Raw genomic sequence first — 21634 nt, 5'->3', positions numbered from 1 at the left:
GCGCCACCGACATTTTCTCCTAAACAGAGTCTCTTTTCGGTTCCCCTTTTCGCAACGAAAGCTTTTGCACTCTTAACCGGATCTCGCTTCTTCTTGCTCATACCCATCGAGTCATACAGTAAGATCTTGCTCTCGACGCGGAGAACAATCACGCAGTCCTAAGCGCCTGCCGTGCATCGGTCCGCTTAATATCCGTTCATGGTCATCCGTTGGGAGTTTCGGCTCATCTCCCGGTCAGCGGCAGGGCTGATTGGCCTGCTGCCGTGACCTTGTGCGCTGCTCTCCTTCAGGGCAAGAAGTTGCTTGGCACGGAAGGTCTCGTAGTGGATCTGAGACGTGGTCTCAATGAGATCCTGCAGGTGGGTGCGGAGGAGAAAGTTTCGTAGATAAACGAATTCGCAGTGGTTCTCATCCTCGACATTGATGACGCCCCACCGGTTCTGACGACCGCGGACCTGCTTGCCATTGACAATGATCGACTTCTCAGAACCAACGACGGCGAAGGGGATGAGGTTCTAGATCGTATTGATTAGCATTGGTAATATGGGATGTTTTGAAATTGTCGGTGGACTTGCCTTGATCTGGGTGTTGACGGCACGCTCCTCATCATCGAACTCATCGTTGTCGTAGGGGTACATCTTCAAGTTGTGGAAGGCGAACTCCTCCTTGATGCGCTCCTTGAAAGCCTGGCGCTCCTCCAAAGTCAGGGTGTCGGCCTTGGCGATAACGGGCACGACGTTGACAACATCGGACAGCTTCTTCAGGACGACGATATCAATGGGCTTCAGGGAGTGACCGGAAGGCTGGATGAAGAACAAGCAGCAGTGAATACGGGTGTCCTGGATGTAACGCTCACGCTGGGCAGTAAGCTCCTTTCGCAGGTAAGCGGAGTGCTGATCCTTGATGTATTTCACGATAGGATCCCAGCAGCGGTCGTTGTTGATTAGGTCTCCGTAACCGGGGGTATCAACGATGTTGAGTCTAAGGCGGACACCATTTTCCTCAATGATATGTGAAACGGGGTGAATCTCGGTGGTGGATCGGATGATTTCCTCGGGCTGTAGACGACCCTTGGACTCGATGAGGTGAGAGGCAAAGATGGTGTTGATCAGTGTCGACTTGCCCAAGCCGGTCTGGCCTGTTCAGATGAACGATACGTGTCAGCATTTTGCAATTATGAGCGTCTAATGGATCCATTCAGAGCTCGGAAAGAGGATGCTTACCAACGCAGATGACGTTGAACTGGAAGCCACGCTTGATGAGCTTGCGCTCGATCTGCGAGGTGATGCTGTCGAAACCGACGTGGCTCTGGGGGTAGATGGTGGCAGCAGGCATGGTCGCCATGGTCTCACGATACGGGCGGGATGACGCGGAGCGGGATTTCTCGAGGGGAGTGTGTTGGCTGGAGATGTCCTCGTTGAGCGAGAAAAAGAATACCGGGCCACGGAGAGGCTGAAGATGCGGGCGATTGAGATATCGTGAGATGTTTCGTCGTTGTACGGTGTAGATTTTAGGGGAATTTCGCTCTGCAGCAGCTCTGTGCCAAACAATAATTTCCCTTCCAGGGGTCGTCGCAATGGGGGAGAAAGGGGTAAGTGCGTTCTGTCCTCCCAATTCGCCAGGAAAGGTCCGTGCGCCCGGCAAGGTCGTGAGTGGCAGGAGCTTTGCTGCTCTTGGTCGGGGGTGGGCCAGGAAGCTTTGCTGACCCTTGTACCACGCCCGGAGCTGTCACGGTATCACGCTAATAATTTTTCGGGCCCTCGCATTGAAGATAACTACAACATCGACCTCAATATCGCGTATGTCAACTCCCCAGGACAGCCAGCACTCCTGAGCGATTGAATCATCTTTTACAACTCAGACTGAGTTGCATTGGACACCCGACGACACTCGCTGCTAGCGTTCTGCGGCCTCATTGACTCTTTGGCAACGTTCGTCGGGCGATCAACGGAATACAAAACACAATGGCGGTGGCTTTGCAGCGCATACGGACGGCTGCGAGTCTGTCAATTATCCCTAGGATATCCTCTCCGATGCTATATTCATCCTCTCGCTTTGCTTCAGTTTTCATGAGACAGCTCTCGCTGCCGGCATTCCCATCGATAGCATTGGCCGTTCCGGCGTCGATACACCTGAACCTGCCGTCCTTACCAGCACTCCTAGAAGGAATCTGGGAGTCCATACTGAGGGCCGTGCCTAAGAAAAAGACGTCACATATGAAGAAGAGACATAGACAAATGGCTGGAAAGGCGTTAAAGGACGTCAACTCGCTCTGCAAATGTCCGGCTTGTGGAGGGGTGAAGCGCATGCACTACCTTTGCACAAACTGCATGACAAGTGAGTTTCTTTTGCGCATGCTGATGATGCCTTCTCTGACATGGTACTTTAGAACTGAATGGCCTTCTCAATCGAGTCGAGAAAGAGAAAAAGATGGAAGCTAAATAAGGTATGGGCTGATACTGATCAGTCGTTTTGGGATCGTGGTTTGAGTTCGTCCCGGCACAACTCTAAACCATTGTGGTTCTCCTGAAAGAATTGCATGAACGGATATATATGTACTATAAATGTTATAGCATATCGTGGCGTTGACTGCATTTAGTTGGCTTGTCTGTTTCGGAAGCTATACCAATAACTTCCAAATAGAGATACTGGTCAGGACACAGGATTTCCTGGTCAAGCTCGGTCAGAAGTCCGACATATGTAGATATAAATCTGGAAATCATTGAGTTTAAAAAAAGAAACACGAGCTCTCCGTGAAATCCTCCGACAAGTCCTATGATGGCGCCAGTCTGCTTGAGATGCCAAATCTCAGATGAGTATTCCACATAGATCGTCGCGTAAGTTTTGTAATGGAAACCTCGCTTCTAATACAAAGACGATATCTGAAAGGCGCTGCCGTTTGTTGATTTTCCTTGTTTGTAGTTGGACACTGAGTTATGATAGCATACAATTGCCTTCGACATTCGGGTCCGGCCCTTCTATGCGTCGGCGGCATTGACATCACACCTCAAACTCACCACCCCACTATGAAATTTCCCAAGCTCCAATAGCTGCATCTGCCACCAAACCGCATCCTTTCCACATGGACAGATAGCAATGGTATGTTTACGCTCCCTGAACTGTGTCTCGATATATACTGACATGGCCCCAGTCTAAGCAATACTTGACCACGCATACCGTGGACAATGGTAAGCTATGCGGAGCTACCCCGCCATGAAGCCATAGTCTCCTATGATTTTGCTATTCTGTCAAACTGATACCTGCGTTTAATCAGCCCATACAACAAGCATACTCTCCCTAGCGACAACACCAACGTCCCTTCTGTCTGCTGGCGGCGCTTCTGAAATCATCGTCCACCGGACCAACGACCCCTCCTACCCTATATCGCAGTCCATCAAAGCGCATACGCTCGGATGCCACCACATCGCGACCGCGCGGGGCGGAACCGGCAAGGTAGCCATCTCAGCTGGTTTTGGCGGGGAGTTGAAGATTTGGGGTTGCAATGATGGCGGCGATTGGAGTCTGCACTCGGAGATCACACGGGCTGACTGCAAGAAGCAAGAGGTGGGCGATATCTGGGCCGTCGCCCTGAGCGCTGACGAACAGTATGCGGCGTGCACTACACACGACGGCAAGATACACGTTTGGGATCTGGTGGAGAAGAAGAAGCTCCAAACGTACGAGACGGGGAGCGCCACGGGTGGCCACTTTGGCATGTGTGTCGACTTGAGCAGAGATGGACGACTTACGGCGAGTGGACACATGAGTGGCGCCGTCTATGTCTTCAACAATGATACGGGACGGATGGCGTACTCCCTATCAAGTGAGTACCATCTACGATTATCTCATAATGCTTGCCTTTGCCACCCTGCAGTTCTAACAGACGCCCACTGCAGGTCTTGCCAAACCTGTCCGGGCAGTGGCATTCTCTCCCGGCAACAGTCGCCTGGCTGCTGCTGGCGATGCAGGAATAATCGCCCTCTACGATATGACCCATGGAGAGCACGTAGGAAATTTAAGCAGTGGCAGTCAGTCATCAGCTTGGATAACGTCGCTCGACTGGTCAGATACCGGCGAATATCTCCTTTCCGGATCCATGGATGGGAAGGTGAAGGTGTGGTCGATAGACAGCGGAGTTTGCGTTGCTACACACAGCGAGACGGACAAGATATTATGGTCTGTTCGATGGCTACCAAAGACAAGTGTGACCAAGGGCGAGATGTTCTCCACCGCGGGAGAGAACCGAAGCATCACTTTCTACAGAGAGGCTACAGGTGCTTGATAAAGGGCTCGGACACTTCAAACTGGGCGATTCAATGGGGCTTCACTGCAATTTTAGCTTCTGGCAAGAGAACTATCTTAGATACCTAAGATATCATACCTCGTTGGCCTGTGAGCCTAGGCAGGTAGTGCTCAACCAGGCTCAGAAAGACGCTGAAGATTCCATTCTTAGGAGGTGTTCGAAAAATTTCTAAGAGTCTTAAGATACAATGATAGTATTGTAATATGGAATTCTTGAAGACAATTCTAAATGCAGCTAAGACCTGCAGTTAGGTAAGGTTGAGGCTCACCTAGACTGGTCTCGTGATTTCGCGTTTTGGCGTTGCCCCGCCAGCAGTTACCACCTGAAGTCCCGCCTCTTAGTGCACACCCCTCGTCATCGAAGGAGAACCTCAATTCCAACCGCCAATTAGGACACTGTTAAAGGTCACCGGCCCTCCATTCTGCATTCTTAAAACATTGACTTGATCTTTGATCATACATAATCCCCAGGAACGTTCACAAACCCGCCCACAGCCCACTGTTCATACCTATCATACTTGAATTGTCGCCTGCTCACAATGCCCACCACTCGCAAGGCCTCTGGTGGCCGTGGGGCGACCGCTTCAGGCAAGCAGTCCACCCTCAGCTTTAACCATCGAGTCACGAAGAGCGTTCCGAAGTCAGCCAAGGATGCGGTGATTACGTCCGCTGTTACGAAGAAGGAGCCGGCACCCGAGAAATCAAAGCTCTCGCAGTCAATCACGGCCGAGGATGTGGTCGAGACCCCCGATGTGGACGAGCCCGCAGAGGTAGAGGAAGACGAGGCGCCCGCAGTGCCCGAGAAGTCAGAGGCAGAAGTCAAGGCCTTGAAGATCACAGATGCGCAAGTCAAGCGCTATTGGAACAATCTGGAGGCCCAGCGCAAGGCCAAGCGGGTGCATCAGGAGGACCTGACCGTTAGCGAGAAGGTGTTGAGATACTTTGACGTCAGCTCACAGTATGGGGTATGTCAAGACCTCTTTATGATGCATTCACTGGCGGTTTACTGACATTTCTATAGCCTTGCATTGGAATTACTCGTATGAAACGATGGCAGCGAGCGGAGAAATTGGGACTGAACCCTCCCATCGAGGTGCTCGCCGTCTTGCTCAAGGAGGAGGCAAAGGGTACCCACGGGATTGAGCGGGCGGCAATCGATGAACTCATGAACTCAACGGCAATTGGTGCTGCTTGAGTCGACTATGATTGAGACTCATTGACACATGATGCACTCTATGGAACCGAATATGGCTTGGGAATTGTTTGCGGATCGAAGGAACAAAGTTCGGCGTTGGGGACATGGGACAGTTTCGCTTTGAAATGTACTATTAGGGCCGATAACAATAACATCGACAAAAGTAGCTATTTGCATCAACTGGTCGATTGACCTAGGACTAAATGACCGTGTGAGCCCGCCCACAACGTAACGCATCAATACCAGATGCTCCTTGTTCGGTGATGGGGGACAGTCTCGTGCCCCTTCGCCTCAATCTCCTTCATGGCATCGTAGAGAAAGAAGTCTATCAATATAGCATTGACCTTCGTATCTGGATGATTTCTTAGGATTTCTCTTTTTAACAACTCGACACACCATATGCTGGCCGCTGTGCAGTTATTAGTTTGTTAACCGTGGAATGTGTTTCCTAGAGGCTTACCTCTTAGCTGCAGCTCCCATTTCGTTCCGCTTTCAATAATCTTCTTCTCCCGGATAGTAAGGTCCAATACTGGGCTGTAGAAGATGCAGCCCATGGTATTGAGAATCTGGGGGATCCTGTAGTCTGCAAACATGGTGATCTTATCGATGTCGCGGAAGGCACCGTAGCCTTCGCCCTGAAAGCAAGCCCATATGTCTGCGACCAAGATCTGCGCCCTCTTGAGAAAGCGGACGGGCTTCCGCCTCCCCTCGAACCGAAACTCATCCCGGAAGCACAAGAAATCTTTTGCGAGCAGGTTCACAAGCCCGGCAGCGGAACCATTTGCCGCCTCGATGCACTTTGTGAAACTACACGAGTATTTCTGCGGGCAGCCATGAGCTGGATGATTACAGAGTTGGGGACACTACAGAGCACCCAACAAGTTCAAACATTAAGAGTTGGACGTACCTCGTACAGAACCTGACCGGCTTCACGTAGACAGGTGAGCCGTGCCTCTAATAGAGGTATCTCTTCATCGGTGCAGGACCGAAATACATGTTTCAAGACATCCAAGGTGCACTCTTCCTCGCTCTGCCAGAAATCAGAGCTCGTGATGGGGATTCCTTTTGGCCGAATTAATGACACAACAGATACGTGAAATCGCGGGCTCTCATGAGTGCACACATGGATCAAGCTGTACGGACAGGCAAGGAGAACAAAGCACACCTTCATCTAAGGCACGCTGCAGGGCAGCAACTAGGCTCCAGTAACCGGTCCATGTCTTGTCTCGGTAAGAGATGGCGAACCGTTTGTCATCTGGCTTGGTTGACCAAAAGGAGAAATTCAAGAGGTCCATGGTGAAGATGAAAGCGACGGTGCTTTCGTCCTTGGTCTTTGGGTGGAGCTCATGCTCAGTCCAGGTGGCGGTGGAATAGGCCTTCTGCTGCATCTGGTTGTAGATTGCCGCAGCAGCATTCTTGGTCGACCTCATGTCGATGGCCACGTCGATGGAGTTGTCGTAGACATACTCGGCATCTTGCAGAACCCCTGTCTCGGGGTCTTCACTTATCGTGAGCTTGCCCTGGAGGTGCGCTCTGAGCAGAGCTAGAAGCTCGGGATCGGCCTCGTCATCGGACATGGGGGCAACGGTATTGCGATCAAGCGGACCTACAAGCCTGGTTCCGACGTCGTCTGCGACCAGAGAGACGCATGCGCCGCTGTTGGAAACGGTGGTTTGGATGTGTTGCAGCGAGATGATTCCGGGCGCCTAACGAGGGGCCTAGTACAAAAAAAAAATAGAGAGGCCCAAGCCTGGATTGATATCACACCTAATTATGGATAGATTGACGCGATGATCCCCAGCAAAAGTAGACCGCCTTCCTCGCTTGCTCGAGTCATTAAATTTTAGCAGTAATGAATGCATTATTTATTGCACCTCCATCTGGGCCTTTGGGGGTTAGGACTCCATCTATAGACACTATTAAACTCCTGTTGGCGAGACTTGTCTTACCTCAAGTGAGCTGCCCTAAGGGTGTGAGTACAAGTAGTTGTCTGCAGGTTCGCCGGTCTGTGGTCGGGGCTTCAGCTGCCGCTTCCTTGCAGTTCCCTAGGTAGCCCAAGGAAAACTTCCGCGAGGAATAAAGATGTTATTTTACTGAAAATCAATGACCTCTTCACAGAGAAGCTACGATCTTTGTATTAGTCGTCAGGTAACCGTACTCAGGTAATACAGGGAATCCTCAAAGCCTCGATAATTTAAGTGCCATGACTCTCAACATGAAATAAGTTACCTTTACCTCTAGGGGGAGCAGTTCTTACCTACCTGGCGGGACCTGCCTGTGTGCAGCGCTCGAGGCGACCAATTACGTCAGGCGACTCACTAAGGTGCCGCCAACAGCTTGGACCTCATGCGGACATGCTCTCACTAAGAACCCCTGTCCATGCCAAGACCGCGTACCTCTTTCCGCTACCATGCCGTACGTTTTAGCAGCCTTTTTTGCCCGACCAGAGAGACTCTTGAACTGAGTGATGCGCTCAAGCACGCAGCTCGAGGCTGCCACCTGAAGGAAGCGATCTTCACTCCTACTCTTTCTCTTCATCCTCCTCCTGCTCCATCGCAACGACGTCGCCCCTCGCCGATTGCATCCTGCTCACCCTCTTCCCCCTCTACGATACCTGCGCTCTCCGATTGTCTACCGATCAAACGAACCACTAGCTCGAGGAAGCTGCGTTTGTCACCATGAGCGCCGCGGCTGTGGCACCACCAGCTCCAGCTCCGGCTTCAACGCCCGCCGCACCTGCTGCCGCCCGCCAACCGGCAGCAATGTCTCGCGACAGCTTCAACAAGCAGTCGTTGGGCGCGTCCCTCAATAGTAAAGTCAAGGAGGTACGATACCCCGACCATGCTTGTTCTTTGTCCCCTTTCTAGGCCCCTCCCTTGGGCTGCGCATCTGGGCTTTTCACAAGGGCATCACTCTTCCTTTGCGATTTTCTCCACGATTCCTGCGTAACCAAAGCCGCCTTGCTGGTACATGAAACGATGCCAAACTCTACTGAACAGCCGTTGGCAATTGAGCTTGACTTCTTACTGACTCTTCCGCAGTCTCGTGTCTTGATGGTTGGAGCCGGTGGTATTGGCTGCGAACTACTCAAGAACCTCGTCCTGACAGGCTTTGGCGAAATCCATATCGTGGACCTAGATACTATCGACCTAAGCAACCTGAATCGACAATTTCTTTTCCGCTTCGAGCACATCAAGAAGTCGAAGGCATTGGTATGCTTGCACGATTTACCGCGCTGAAAAGGCGTGGTGGGATGAAAGCTGACAAGAGGACAGGTCGCGAAGGAAGCGGCGCAAAGATTCAACCCGAATGTCAAGATCATCGCGCATCATGCCAACATCAAGGAGTCCAAGTTCAACATTGAGTGGTTTCACGGCTTCACCATCGTCTTCAATGCGCTCGACAACGTGGATGCCCGACGACATGTGAACAAGATGTGCTTGGCTGCTGATGTGCCCCTAATTGAGAGTGGAACAACAGGCTTTAATGGCCAGGTGCAAGTCATCAAGAAGGGAGTGACGGCATGCTACGATTGCGCACCGAAAGAGACCCCGAAGTCGTTCCCAGTCTGCACGATTAGGAGTACGCCGAGCCAACCTATACACTGCATTGTGTGGGGAAAGAGTTATCTTTTGAAGTAAGCCAGGGGTCCAAAATGTTCAAGGCCATTCGAGCTGACATCAAGTTTCTAGTGAGATTTTTGGGGCTAGCGAGGATGAGTCGGCCTTCGACCATTCCGGTGACCAAGAAAATGGTATGTAACATGAGCAAGGTGCATCAACGAACGCCAAAGTGTTGACTTTTTGCAGCTTCCGAGATCGAAGAACTGAAGAGAGAAGCCGAGGCCCTACGGAAGATCCGACAATCAGTCGGAACTGAAGAATTCCCCAGGATGCTCTTTGAGAAAGTTTTCAACACAGATATCGTTCGTCTACGTTCGATGGAAGAAATGTGGAAGTCGAGGCAACCACCAACGCCACTAGATTATCAAACACTTATGAGCCAGGTCTCCGAAACAATTCCCTCAGACGAGGCCAAGCAAGCCATATTGCAGGATGGTCAAAAAGTGTGGTCCTTGGAAGAGAATTTGGTGGTATTCAACGATAGCCTGGATCGTCTCAGCAAACGAATACTCGAGTTGAAGAAGACAAAAAAGCCCTCGGAACCCGAACCGATGATCACATTTGACAAAGATGACGAGGATACCCTTGACTTCGTGGCCGCAAGTGCGAATATTCGATCTCACTTATTTGGCATCGACAAGAAATCGCGCTTCGATATCAAGCAGATGGCTGGCAACATCATCCCAGCCATTGCTACAACAAATGCTATCGTCGCTGGTATCTGTGTTCTAGAGTCGTTCAAGGTCCTTAGAGGAGATTATGCCCAAGCAAAGGAGGTGCGTAACATCAGTCCGTTTTTGTATTCTGTTTGCCTAACCTATCCTTAAGGTCTTTCTGACACCTTATGGGTCCGCCCGTCTATTGGCGCCCGACCGTCCAAGGCCACCGAATCCAGAGTGTCCTATATGCAGCGTATATCAGACGAGTGCTGTCGTGGATATATCGCGAGCTACTCTCAAAGATTTGGTGGACGACTTTGTGAGGCTCCATCTAGGTTACGGCGACAAAGAGCTCGCCGTCAGCAGTGACGCTGGCATCCTCTATGACCCTGACGAAGACGTAAACCTCAGCAAAAAGCTGAGCGATCTTGGTACGTAACACGCCATCTTCTGACCATTTCCTTGGCTAACTCTCAGATCAGGCATCAAGCAGGACAGTCTCCTAACCATCACTGATGAGGATGACGTAGATACCTTTGTTAATGTCGTGGTCAATATTCAGGAAGCGTATGTTTCGGACGATGTCCTCCACCGTCTCACATGTACTAAATCTTGACAGCTCTGAACCGTTGGCCGAGAAACCAATCAAAGCCAGCTCGTCCGACCAGAAGCCGGAGATCCCAAAGAAACCGAAGAAGGCGGCTGCACCCACTTCCAATGGAGTTCATCAGACGAACGGCAAACATGCTCTGGAGAATGACGAAGTTGTCACACAAACCTCCAAGAGACCGAGAGACGAAGATTCCGACTCGCGAGGGGCCAAAAAAGCCAAAGTCGCCGCCCAACCCACGGAGGACGACGGTGTGGTCATTGTTGATGACGAGGCTAGTGGCGCTATTGTCATCGACTAATTCTAAATATAGACGCTCGCGGTGGCTGAATCATCATCAAGCAGCACTCAATCCACCGTCGAGGTTGAGTACACAGTTATTGGCATAAGGATTTTTTGCGAGAAAGGCAGCGGCGTCTGCCACCTCCTCAGGAGTCCCTAGGCGTCCGAGAGGAATATTTTCTGAGAGCCTGTCCTTGCTCATGTCTGAAGAAACGGTGTACATTAGCAGGCACTTACTGTATGAATATCATGAGGATGAAAATGGAGAACGGAATAGGGCCGCGAGGATTAACCTCGCGTCACGGCAGGGCAGCCTAAAAGAATCTTGGCAGGGACTGGACATGTTTGGACGAGGGTTGCCGAACTTACTTTGGATCATCTCTGTCTGGATGTACCCCGGTACCAAGGCATTCACACGGACCCCGAGGCGCCCGAGTTCGAGGGCCAGGGCTTGTGTCAGTCCTATGTAGATTTGCTGCAGTTAGATACCGTGCTTCTTCGGTGCTTATAGGTCGCTAGACATGCAATGATAGACGACATGCTGGATAAACTCTCTTGAAGCATTGGGCATTGAGGCTTACCTAGCAAGCCTGCCTTGGATGCGGCGTATACCGATGCCCCCTTGGCCCCCTTAGTTGCCATGAGGCTAGAGACATTGATGATGCATCCTGTCTTTTGCTTGATCATGAGCCTTCCGACCGCTCTGCAGCCGAATGCAGTCCCGCCCAGGTTACTGGCGAGGATGTCAGAGATGTCGTCATAGCCTGTCTTGAAGAGAAGTGTCTCCTGGGAGCGTCCGGCCGCGTTGACGAGAATGTCAATCTTGTTCTACATAGACCACGTCAGCATCATGTATCACTCGCAAAATAGCCAAGAGATCATACGCAGAATAATACTTACATGCTGCGCGACTAGACTCTCCCAAGTATCTGTCCTCTGCACATCTCCTTGGATGAAAGAGTGGGGCAGGGTAACTTTGGGGAGTGTCCTGACGGCTGTGACCAGAGAGTTCTCATGACGGCCGACAAGAATGCAGGCCGCGCCCTCGTCGGCGAAACGCTTTGCAATGGCCAGGCCGATGCCCCGGCTTCCGCCGGTGATGACGGCCCTCTTGCCGGCCACCGACAACATATTTGTAGGTGTTATTGGGACGCCCGGCTCCGAGGCGTGGTGCAGTTACCCGAAGGTACCAGCGAGCTTCTCCAAACACTCTGTCGCGAAGTGATGTAGGAGACTTAACAGCGGCCAGAGTCAGCTCTCCTCATAAGCCTCGTTTGCTTTTTGCTTCACACTGGCGTGCTCTGAAAGCGCTGTACACTACAGTGCATAAGGTTATACTGAAGGGTAACGTGAGTCTGTAATGATGCTATTGGTGCAGAGCCTCGGCTCTTGTTTCTTCAGATGGATCTGCAGAATGCCAATTTTTCGAGCTTCCGTCTCGCTCTAACCTTGATTCAGGGGCAGCAGCGCGCCAAGACTCTCTCCGACTGGAGGCCGTCAAACGCGGGCGGGCGGGTAGGATTAGGTGGCCTAAGGGTATCTTAGTGCGCCTCCAGGGACAGACAGTTCAGGTCCATGTACTGGTCCTGGCTGGCTGTACTTAGGTAGTCCGCTGGCGACTCGGAGGGTGGTCGCTGTCCAGGACCCGCATCCCGTCAATCTACACACCTAACCTAACCTAACCTAACCTACCTACCAGCTAAACTACCGGTACCTACCTGATTCCGTCAGACGAGTCTGACGGCGCCTCGGTATCTACTCCATAATCAGTGTCTGTCTGTCTGCTGAATCGCGATCCTCTACGCGGATTCTGAGCTCTCGCCTGCTGGCGCATGTATCTTGATCGTTGTCGAACATCAATGCATCCCTGTGGCCTCTGGCTGACACCATCCCCGTCTCTCCTTTGCGCTGGAACTGTGCCCGCCTCCGCCGCCGCCGCCGCCGCCACGACTGCCACAAGCGAGTTGATGAATAGCGCAGAGCCACGCATCGTCCATGGTTCAACAGGTCCAGGACTCTAGCTCCGGCTCAGAACTGCACAAAATGTCCAAAGATGCCCCAAACAATGCGAAACCCACCGAGAAGGAGGTCATCGACGCCGGATTGAGGAGTTTAGATCACTGTATGTGCCCTGGCCATGGGTAGAGCGCGCACTGCGAGCATTGGGCCTCCCCGCCGTCTCATCCCACCTCAGCCAGCACGAAGGACCCCCTGGCTACCGTCTGCCATTGCACAGCAACACGAGTCTATCTTTACTGACGCTTCTTCTCTCCAGACAAAAGAGCCCTTCCGAAATGGCGATACAACCTCCGCCAGCGTATGCTACCCCTCGTGCGGTGGGAAACGCCGTATCTCGCCTATTTCCAGGACAAGGCGCGCACCCCCGCCCTCGACAGCTACTTCGCGATCACCGCCAATCTCGGCACACACACCTTCTTCATGATCGGGCTGCCCATTCTCTTCTGGTGCGGCTTCTCGTCGTTCGGCAAGGGCCTGGTGCACATTCTTGCTGAGGGCGTCTTCTTCTCGGGGTGGATCAAGGACATGGTATCGCTACCCAGGCCGTTATCCCCTCCGCTACACCGGATCACGATGTCGGGCTCCGTGGCCCTCGAATATGGCTTTCCATCTACACACTCGGCGAATGCGGTATCGGTGGCCGTATATGCCGTGCTGTGTCTGCGCTCGGCGGACAACCCTTTCTCGCCAACAACCAAGATCCTTCTCGAGTCGTTGGGCTACTTCTATACGCTTTCGATTATCATTGGACGTCTATACTGTGGTATGCATGGCTTTCTCGACGTCTTTGTCGGCTCACTTATGGGGGCTATCATTTCTCTTGTGGAATTCTACTATGGTCCTGCGCTGGACCTCTACATGCACGAGAGCGGCTGGTCTGCACCGATAATCGCTGCTCTGGTCATCATCGTTCTCGTGCGCGTTCACCCCGAGCCGGTAGACGATTGCCCATGCTTCGACGACAGTGTGGCTTTCGCAGGCGTCATGATCGGGCTCGAAGTTGGCACCTGGCACGTGGGCAGGACCCAATACGCCTGGACGCACAACGAGCCGTCGCTGCACTTCCAGGGGCTGGGCTGGCCTGGCGTCGTGACGCGCATAGTCTTCGGCGTTGCTGTCATCGTCGCCTGGCGAGAGGTCATGAAGCCGACACTGCTCAAGACTCTACCCCACCTGTTTCGTGTTATCGAAACCTCGGGCATGTCGCTGCCTCGTCGCTTCTTTATGCCTGCCAGCGAGTACAAGAACATTCCGGATCTGCTGCGTCTCAAGACCGATAATGTGCTGCCGAGCGTGAGCGATCTGCCCAACTTCGTGCGCAGCATACGCCACCCCGTCCGTGGGAGGAGCATTTCTATCGGCCCCCAGAGCGCCGCCGACGCATACGAGACCTTAGCGTATCGGGAGCGAAGGAGGAGGGAAAGCGTTGGCAGCAACGGCAGCGTCAGGAGTAAGTCTAGCATTAAGGATCTACGTGAGAAGGCAAACGGCTCCGCGGTCGTAGGCGATGACCCAGCGGGATGGAGCACGGGATCGGGAGCGCAGCACAGCCCTTTCGCAGAGTACGAGCAGATGATGGGTCAGGGTAAGGTCTACGTGAACGCCAACCGGTCGCCGAGCCCGGACGGCGTCGCGCCCGACGAGCCGGACCTGTACATCGTGTCGCAGGACGAGCTCGGCGAGAAGGAGATGTTCCAGAAGCTAGTGAAGCCGAGAGTACGATACGATGTGGAAGTTGTGACGAAGCTGGTCGTCTACACTGGTAAGCATCTTGAACCCTCAATTGTCTCCCGGCTTATAGAATTTGACACACTATTAGGCATTGGATGGCTCGCTGTCGAGATCATACCAGTCATTTTTGAATTTGTTGGCCTAGGCGTTTCGCACCTACAACCTGCATAGATATTTGAGATACTCCTGTCCGGGAGCTACTCGTGATAATGGCAATTCTTGTATATATTCCGATGTTCAACTGGCGTACGTAGTCAAGCGGTCCGATGTCATGGAGACACGTTCAGACTTAGAAGTCCCATAGTGTTAATTCTATAGAGCTATTTCATGATACACGGACCTACCTAGACCTCCTCGGTTTATATCACACATATAGTAGTAGACCGAAAGCTGTGGAGAAACTGCTTCAAGGCACTCCATTTGCATTTGGCGATCCCGATTCTACTGTACACAGCATCTGAGATTTCCTGCGTAGGGTGATCAGGTTCCGCCGGGGTAAGGATGAGGAGGACGGCAGTGTCTGGACCAAGACGTCTGAGGATCAACACGTGTATATCCTCCTCATAGTCAGCTCTTGTGTTATCATCGGAATCTGTTCTTATGATGTGCTTGTTTGGCCCACGGCAGAGTCGTGTATCTGGATAGAATGAGGCATTCAACGTTCGAGTTGTTAAGGCTCCCCATGTGAATTGGGGTTTAATATGATCCAAAAACTGGAATTCATCGTTCTCCCAATCCCACCTGAGCGTGACCTTCAGAAAAAATCCAGCGAGTACTACGACGCCAGCTAACGCTCTTCCACAATCCTTGAGGCCCTTTGCAGTGTAATTAGCAGATATGATGCGCATGTTCCAGGGATCGGGAGAACATGTATAACGTTCACGTTTTTCTTCGTCTTCGTCAATGATCGGGCCGACCGCACCAGTTATAGAAGCCCACGACCACGAGGGGCTGCCGTTTGCTGCTGGGAGACTCTCGCTACCAAGTGAACGCCAACAAAGCTGTAAAGCTAAGTCACTATACCATAATCCCGCAAGGTACCTATCACGGATACCCGAACAGATATCAGTCGCGATTCCTTCAAGCGCGACGAGTCTATCCTTGACATCCGTGAGAATTCGTCTGGTATACTCCGGTATCAAGACCCGGCGCCAGTAGTAGTAAAATGCATCTATGGCTTGCTGATTTCGTATCAAGTCATCCCGCCATTTGTCGTATCCATAGAAGAAACCGCCAGCCAAAAGGCCGTCAGGAATAGCACCCGATATGGCAGCTTGCAAATCGGGCTCTAACATTCCGGAACAAACGCTGTAGAAGTAAAGTCCAAACCCTGGACTTAGGTCATCCCTATGCCTTCCAATATAGTGACGGCCTGGTATGATTGTACTCGTGGCTTTCCTCTATGCTATCCGTCCGACCCCATCGGTTGGATTTTGAGTGATACCATGACATTCGCATGTTTGATCTACCTCACATTCATAGTACATCTCTTGGCTTCCAAAGGATAGTAGGCGCCTGGGAAGAATGCTTTCTTGAAAGGTCCAAGCTCTAGTATGTATGGGATCCAGGTCTAGCTGTAGCTTATGATCTATATTGCATTTGTAATTGATTGGAAGCGAACATGGAGTTTGTCTTGGAAAGCCGAAGAGATCGCTGGGGGAGCAGGCCGCACTAATCGTCAAAGAAGATTCTCTGTATATATCACACATCTTAGAGGCTTCGGTGTGAAAGTCTTCGCCACTACTTAAGGAATCAGTGCACTCTGACACAGGTAATAAACATCCAAAGAATAGACCAGAGTCGCCGTTCGTTAGATTGCACTAAGAATGCCAACAACAACTTCTCTGACGGTAGAGGACGAGAATCCCCAGAAAAAAGCCAATAACATTTTTTCTTTTTCCCCCCAACTTGTACGCTATTGCCCTGAGATGAGTCCCACGTCAAGATCTCATCTTGCGCCATAGCTCGTGATAGCGACTCCTCAGCTCTGACGTTAGCTTACTTACCTCCGATTTCCGCCACAATCTGGTTTGCAGCCACGATAGCAAAGCATGCCGCCGTGAGGGTTGGGTTACAGGCAAGTCCCTGAGGGATCACACCGCACCCGCCGAGCACCAGATTGCTGCAGTCCCACACTTTGCCGGTCCGGTCGACCACACTGTCCTTGATCGACTTGCCTGCTCTGTAAGTACCACAGATGTGAAGTGCCGAGCCTGGAGCAAGGTATTTTGGTTCGGCGCCAGGGAGGAAGCCGCCAAGGTTCCTAGCGACCTCGACCATGCTAGCCGGACAAACCCAAGTCAGCCCACTAGTAACATTTTCTTAACTGTGCGGTTCTTGAGAACTCACTCTGTGATCATGCGCTCGCAACGGTTCGCGTCATCATCGCTGGGTCTGAAATGGAAGGTTGGCTAGGATGGCTCAGCAATCACTCGCACAGATGTGAGTCCTGAACCCTAACTACTCACCTGCGGCATGTCAAACTCATCGGTTATTTTTTCTGAAAAGTCGACAGAGTTCGTCTCTTTGGGCTCTGCGTAGGTGAACCAGCGGAAATCTACCACAAGTCTTTGGTCAACTGTTTGCGGAACTTCGCCGTAGCCGAAGGCATCTCGATGAATCTGAGTGTGCCACGGATTCGCGTTGGAGAAAGGGAAGTAGCACTGCGGGTCTGTGTCCTTGAAGGGGAATGGCAATGGGTCGCTGGGATGGTGCTGGTGGTGTTTCTCGACAATCTCTCTCCATCCGAGATCGTATGGATCATTTATCACATTGTCCACGAGAGACCGCTTGAGAACAATTTGGCAGAAAGCCATGCTCTGCTCGGTCATGTAACGTCCCTAGCAGTTTGGTTCCATGGTTAGCAACCTTGAGCGACTTCATAAATCTCTCCGGTGACTTACAAGTGCCGGCAGGTCGTGCCTAGTAAAACCGGACGCGGCCATGATACCAGGTGTGAGAACAGCGCCGGCGCAGACGACGTACTTCTTGGCGGTGATCAATCTTTTCCCGCCCTTCAGGAGGTCTTTCACAACAGCTCCTATGATCTCCGGTGGGTTCGTATTGACATCACGGAGAAGCCCCATGCACTGGGTGTTGGGCTGGATCTCAAAGTTCGGACCAGAGTAGTTCGGATCAGCGAGATCTCCAAGAATAGTAGCCGAGCAGGACCACTCCACATAGTCCTTGTTGATCTCACTTCGCTGGCAGGCCAGAGGCATGCTCTTGATCTCCCGATTGTCCTTCTTGTAGGCGTCCACGAGGACGTGTTTCACAAGTTGCTGACGAATAGACTTGTCGAACGATGTGTCGTTTGTATTGAACAGAGTCTCAGCTTCGTCGTAAAGCTTGTTCCACTCCTCCTCTGTGAAGAGGTCGGACTTTTCGGAACCATGCGGTCGTGGTGTACAACATGTCCAATGGGCTCCCATGCCTCCCACAACGCGAGTCGCCGCAGCAGATGGCAGATTATCCCAGGGGCTCTGCTCGGGATTCTGCCCATTTTGGAGGCAGCCAATCTGAGCTGGACTGACGTTCCTATTAGTAAAAGCAAAGCAAGCTAAAAAGATTTCTTACGTTGGATCCCACGAGACCGGCTCCAGGTACAATCCGGCGTTAGAAGTGGGAACAGACAGAGTATGGAGCTCTCCCTAGCACAAGTTTCTTAGTAAATTGGTGCATCAAATGGATAGACATATTGGTGAGTTTACTTTGACGATGCTACCCATTGTTAGTCCACTCCAATGATTGAGAAATACTAGGGGAGAAAACACACTTCGTAAAGAGACTGACATCCTTCTGTGCCGCAAAGCTGTTCTTTCTATGGTCGCCGACTCGTCTGGTGGCTCTGCGGAACTAATTAGCCTTCATTCGATCAGAGCGGCGTTGCTACACTAGCTGGTCTCCAATCTCAACCATGAGAACCTTAAGGTTCTTATCAACAAGCTTCCTCGCAAAGGTAGCCCCGACGGGACCTGAGCCTACGATAAGAACATCGCAGTTGTAAGGTGCGTTTTGATCTTGCTTCTTTGCCGTCTGGGCAGCAGCCTGAAGCTTGTCGTACAAGCCCATGTTGATTCAAAGACCCGCGACTGATGAGGCAGGTAAAGTAATAAACAAAAATGTTTTGCCTATGCAGAGTTCGGATCCTTGAAAATTCGCCCTGTTCTAGCTCAAAGAGGTCTGAAGTTTTGAAGTCTGGGATGAAGATCTTCATACTTTATAGTGGTCATCAGGCGACTCTTATATACACGTTCTGTGAGGTCCTCAGCAACTGATCGAGTGTACCAATTCCTTTTCTTTTTTGTTTAAGACGGCACGGGACGGCACGGCTCGTACGAGACATTGCGGCCTATTCCTAAGCACGAGGCCAATGCTAAATGGTCGCAACTCTCCAGCAAAACAAGCCTCTGAGATCAGATTGCTTTCAGCTGTTGTCTAGTGAAAGCCATTGATCAAACGGGGAAACCGCTGAGGACACCGGTGATGCTCAGCTGGAATGAAGCATGCAGGGCTTGCGCAAGGCATCAAGCGTGGCGTATCTAGGCCTCCTTTGTCTTGGCCATAGATTCGTGACTGGCGCGGCGACTCGTACGAATTTTAGTCTGTGTTACCCAAAGTCGTATCCTTCCCCGCCTTTCACGTTGTTTGGGAAGCCAAACAAGCTGACAATAGAATATTGATGGCGCCTCATGGCTTTACATCCTCGGGGAGAGAGATATAGAAAAACGTGGTTGGTTTTCCGCTTGTTTAAATTGGGGCCAACCCTGAAGGACGGATTAAACCCCGGAGGCGTATTGTCCTACAAGGTCCACCGCGGATCAAAGTGACAACAAATTAAGAACATGGGAGTACTGATGTCCCTGTTTCAAAAGACACTATAGAGGAAGCGAAATTTAGGTTTGTAGCGAGAAGATAATACTAAGATGATGTTTACATGTCCGAAACGTTGAGTATGAAAGGAATTGATTAAGTCAATAGATGTAGTCGCATGATTGTGAATAGCAATTGTAAACAAATATCGGGGTAACAGTGCAATATCCAATAGTGTCAGGGCTATTTTAACTTCTAGTAGTGATGACTCCTGGCCGTCTTATCATCGTCGCGGCCTTGACTTGGTCTCCTATCGCTGGTTATGTCTTTTGAACAGGTGCCATGCGTTTCTTGACTGTCACAACGTCTATGGGGATTCTAGCTTGATAATTGTATATTTGATGAGTTGCATTCCCTAGTATTCATAAAGGTGAAGTGTACGGCTTTTAGAGCTGGGAGTAGGGGCATGAAATAGGATGGCGACTTCTCAGAGCTCTTGGCTTAGACGACATGCGCTATTATGCACTCAATATATCGAAAGAGGCTTGGGTGGCTTTACGATGTGATGGATCCCACTCAGGTGAGGGATGGAGACAACGTCAAGATCAGGTCGGAAGGGCCGGCATGGCACTGCCAAAGTTGAGCCATCGTTGAGCTTGTGCTCTGTGAGCGTGAGACACGTCAGGGCAGTGGCGCGCAACTCACAGCAGATATACGTGACGGGAGGGAAACCGGTGAATGTTTACGACATAATCGCCCGCTATTGATCTGTCTATTTTGAGAGGAATTTGAAGACCCAGAGCTAGGAGCGTCTTTAAGCATCAGCTCCCAAATCAAATTATAGACATCTAGAGTCAGATAGTAAAATGCAGTTGATATACTATAGTATAACAAGCTCTACGATTGGAGGGGAGGAATTGTGGTAGTCGCTATAATTACTGTGGAGATTGTGCCAGGACCAGAATTGGCAGGCCGACCCGGACGCGCGAATGTTAGACGATTGTCAGTCCTTGTGCATTCCTTGACTGGATTAGTGCTAAGCAATGTTCCTTCTGAATAAGCCGATAATATTAGCCGTCCTCATATTCTCACGGTAAGATGCCCCAATATGACTCTTGGAAATAGCACTGGTGGAGAGACTGGTTCTAGCAGCGTCGGATAAGCCGACTGTGCGAAGAGCTTCCGGAAGAGCCTCCACAACTGACCGCGCCTGTCTACCTAGCCCAATTTACAGGCCGATCCATCAACCACGCAGCAGGGAATTGGCCAATAACGAGCGGAGCGTCAATTGACCATGGTCTTGGATTCTGCGGTACACACCATGAGCCTGCACTGATATAGATCCGGGCAACTGATTAGAGGCTACCCAGATGTATTCTGCACATTTGTAGGCCATCAGCCGTAGAGTACACTCCTATCCCACAACAAATCAATCATGAGACTCATCGTTCGTGACGATGCCACTTCAGCGGCCAAATATGTTGCCAACTATATTCTCAGGAGGATTAGAGAGTTTGACCCGAGCCCATCTCGGCCATTCGTGTTAGGCCTACCGACTGGTAGTAGTCCTATTGAAGTATACAAATTGCTGGTCGAGAAATATAAAACTGGCGAGGTGTGTCTAAAAGAAATGCCTTCTCCTGAACCGGAAAGACAGCTTACGCGTCGAAAGGTCTCATTTGAGAATGTTGTGACTTTCAATATGGTATGGGCTCCTTCTCGCCATGCCCAGACCTCGGCATCGTCGTTCCTTGATATCATATTCAGACCTCTGAATTATAGGTACGGTAATAAACTAAGCATTTCGTAGGATGAATATGTTGGTCTTCCCAGAGATCATCCTCAGAGCTATCACTCTTTCATGTGGAAACACTTCTTCTCCCACGTCAATGTTCGCCCTGAGAATGTTCACATCTTAGATGGGAATGCTCTAGATCTAGAGGTGGAGTGTGCACAATACGAGGAAGCCATACAGAGGTTAGGGGGGATTGACCTATTTCTTGCTGGGATCGGAGAGGATGGTCATATTGCGTTCAATGAGCCCGGCTCGAGCTTAGCCAGCCGAACGCGAGTTAAGACGCTCGCATATGATACTATATTGGCCAACTCCCGCTTTTTCGATGACGACATCAGCCAGGTACCTCGAATGGCACTTACCGTTGGTGTACAGACTGTCTTGGACGCTCGAGAAGTCGTAGCTCTTGCACTTGGTGCTCGCAAGGCTATGGCACTGAAGCAATGCATTGAGTCAGGGGTGAATCACATGTGGACGCTCTCGGGTCTCCAGCTACATAGACACTCTATGATAGTTGCTGACGAAGATGCAACACTTGAGCTTCAAGTAAAGACCGTAAAGGTATGTTCTTCTAATTCACAGAACCCAGCGAGGACAGCTCTAATG

The 21634-nt window shown here is 51.1% G+C and overlaps 8 protein-coding genes across 8 annotated transcripts; 4 read left to right on the top strand and 4 right to left on the bottom strand.

Annotated features, from left to right (window-relative positions):
* Window positions 1–185: 185 nt before the first annotated feature.
* On the bottom strand, window positions 186–1344 carry UCRPA7_4056 (putative cell division control protein 10 protein; the record flags this gene model as incomplete). Its single annotated transcript, XM_007916610.1, has 3 exons — window positions 186–515; window positions 594–1138; window positions 1224–1344. The coding sequence occupies 3 exons, from the start codon at window positions 1342–1344 to the stop codon at window positions 186–188; spliced, it is 996 nt and encodes a 331-aa protein (XP_007914801.1).
* Window positions 1345–3096: 1752 nt separating this feature from the next.
* UCRPA7_4055 (putative meiotic recombination protein rec14 protein) lies at window positions 3097–4282 on the top strand (the record flags this gene model as incomplete). Its single annotated transcript, XM_007916602.1, has 4 exons — window positions 3097–3099; window positions 3152–3188; window positions 3275–3823; window positions 3897–4282. The coding sequence occupies 4 exons, from the start codon at window positions 3097–3099 to the stop codon at window positions 4280–4282; spliced, it is 975 nt and encodes a 324-aa protein (XP_007914793.1).
* A 559-nt stretch (window positions 4283–4841) lies between these two features.
* On the top strand, window positions 4842–5497 carry UCRPA7_4054 (putative dna polymerase delta protein; the record flags this gene model as incomplete). Its single annotated transcript, XM_007916607.1, has 2 exons — window positions 4842–5267; window positions 5324–5497. The coding sequence occupies 2 exons, from the start codon at window positions 4842–4844 to the stop codon at window positions 5495–5497; spliced, it is 600 nt and encodes a 199-aa protein (XP_007914798.1).
* Window positions 5498–5733: 236 nt separating this feature from the next.
* Window positions 5734–7074, bottom strand: UCRPA7_4053 (putative upf0553 protein c protein; the record flags this gene model as incomplete). Its single annotated transcript, XM_007916605.1, has 4 exons — window positions 5734–5906; window positions 5958–6318; window positions 6405–6559; window positions 6663–7074. 4 exons carry the CDS (start codon window positions 7072–7074, stop codon window positions 5734–5736), a joined length of 1101 nt encoding a protein of 366 aa, XP_007914796.1.
* Window positions 7075–8175: 1101 nt separating this feature from the next.
* UCRPA7_4052 (putative family protein) lies at window positions 8176–10690 on the top strand (the record flags this gene model as incomplete). Its single annotated transcript, XM_007916608.1, has 8 exons — window positions 8176–8322; window positions 8539–8709; window positions 8773–9134; window positions 9190–9251; window positions 9307–9896; window positions 9949–10210; window positions 10262–10346; window positions 10399–10690. 8 exons carry the CDS (start codon window positions 8176–8178, stop codon window positions 10688–10690), a joined length of 1971 nt encoding a protein of 656 aa, XP_007914799.1.
* A 462-nt stretch (window positions 10691–11152) lies between these two features.
* On the bottom strand, window positions 11153–11802 carry UCRPA7_4051 (putative 3-oxoacyl-(acyl-carrier-protein) reductase protein; the record flags this gene model as incomplete). Its single annotated transcript, XM_007916604.1, has 3 exons — window positions 11153–11175; window positions 11253–11499; window positions 11572–11802. 3 exons carry the CDS (start codon window positions 11800–11802, stop codon window positions 11153–11155), a joined length of 501 nt encoding a protein of 166 aa, XP_007914795.1.
* A 912-nt stretch (window positions 11803–12714) lies between these two features.
* On the top strand, window positions 12715–14592 carry UCRPA7_4050 (putative long-chain base protein 3 protein; the record flags this gene model as incomplete). The annotated part of the gene is made up of 3 exons (XM_007916614.1): window positions 12715–12793; window positions 12947–14452; window positions 14510–14592. 3 exons carry the CDS (start codon window positions 12715–12717, stop codon window positions 14590–14592), a joined length of 1668 nt encoding a protein of 555 aa, XP_007914805.1.
* Window positions 14593–16336: 1744 nt separating this feature from the next.
* On the bottom strand, window positions 16337–18149 carry UCRPA7_4049 (putative pyranose oxidase protein; the record flags this gene model as incomplete). The annotated part of the gene is made up of 7 exons (XM_007916613.1): window positions 16337–16344; window positions 16428–16702; window positions 16771–16832; window positions 16890–17261; window positions 17325–17949; window positions 17998–18071; window positions 18132–18149. The coding sequence occupies 7 exons, from the start codon at window positions 18147–18149 to the stop codon at window positions 16337–16339; spliced, it is 1434 nt and encodes a 477-aa protein (XP_007914804.1).
* Between the last annotated feature and the right edge of the window lie 3485 nt (window positions 18150–21634).

The sequence above is a fragment of the Phaeoacremonium minimum genome (assembly GCF_000392275.1).
Source record: "Phaeoacremonium minimum UCRPA7 unplaced genomic scaffold PA7_03_scaffold_316, whole genome shotgun sequence".
Lineage (NCBI taxonomy): Eukaryota > Fungi > Ascomycota > Sordariomycetes > Togniniales > Togniniaceae > Phaeoacremonium > Phaeoacremonium minimum.
Note: the sequence above shows the minus strand (reverse complement) of the source record. Positions and strands in the feature narration are given on the sequence as shown.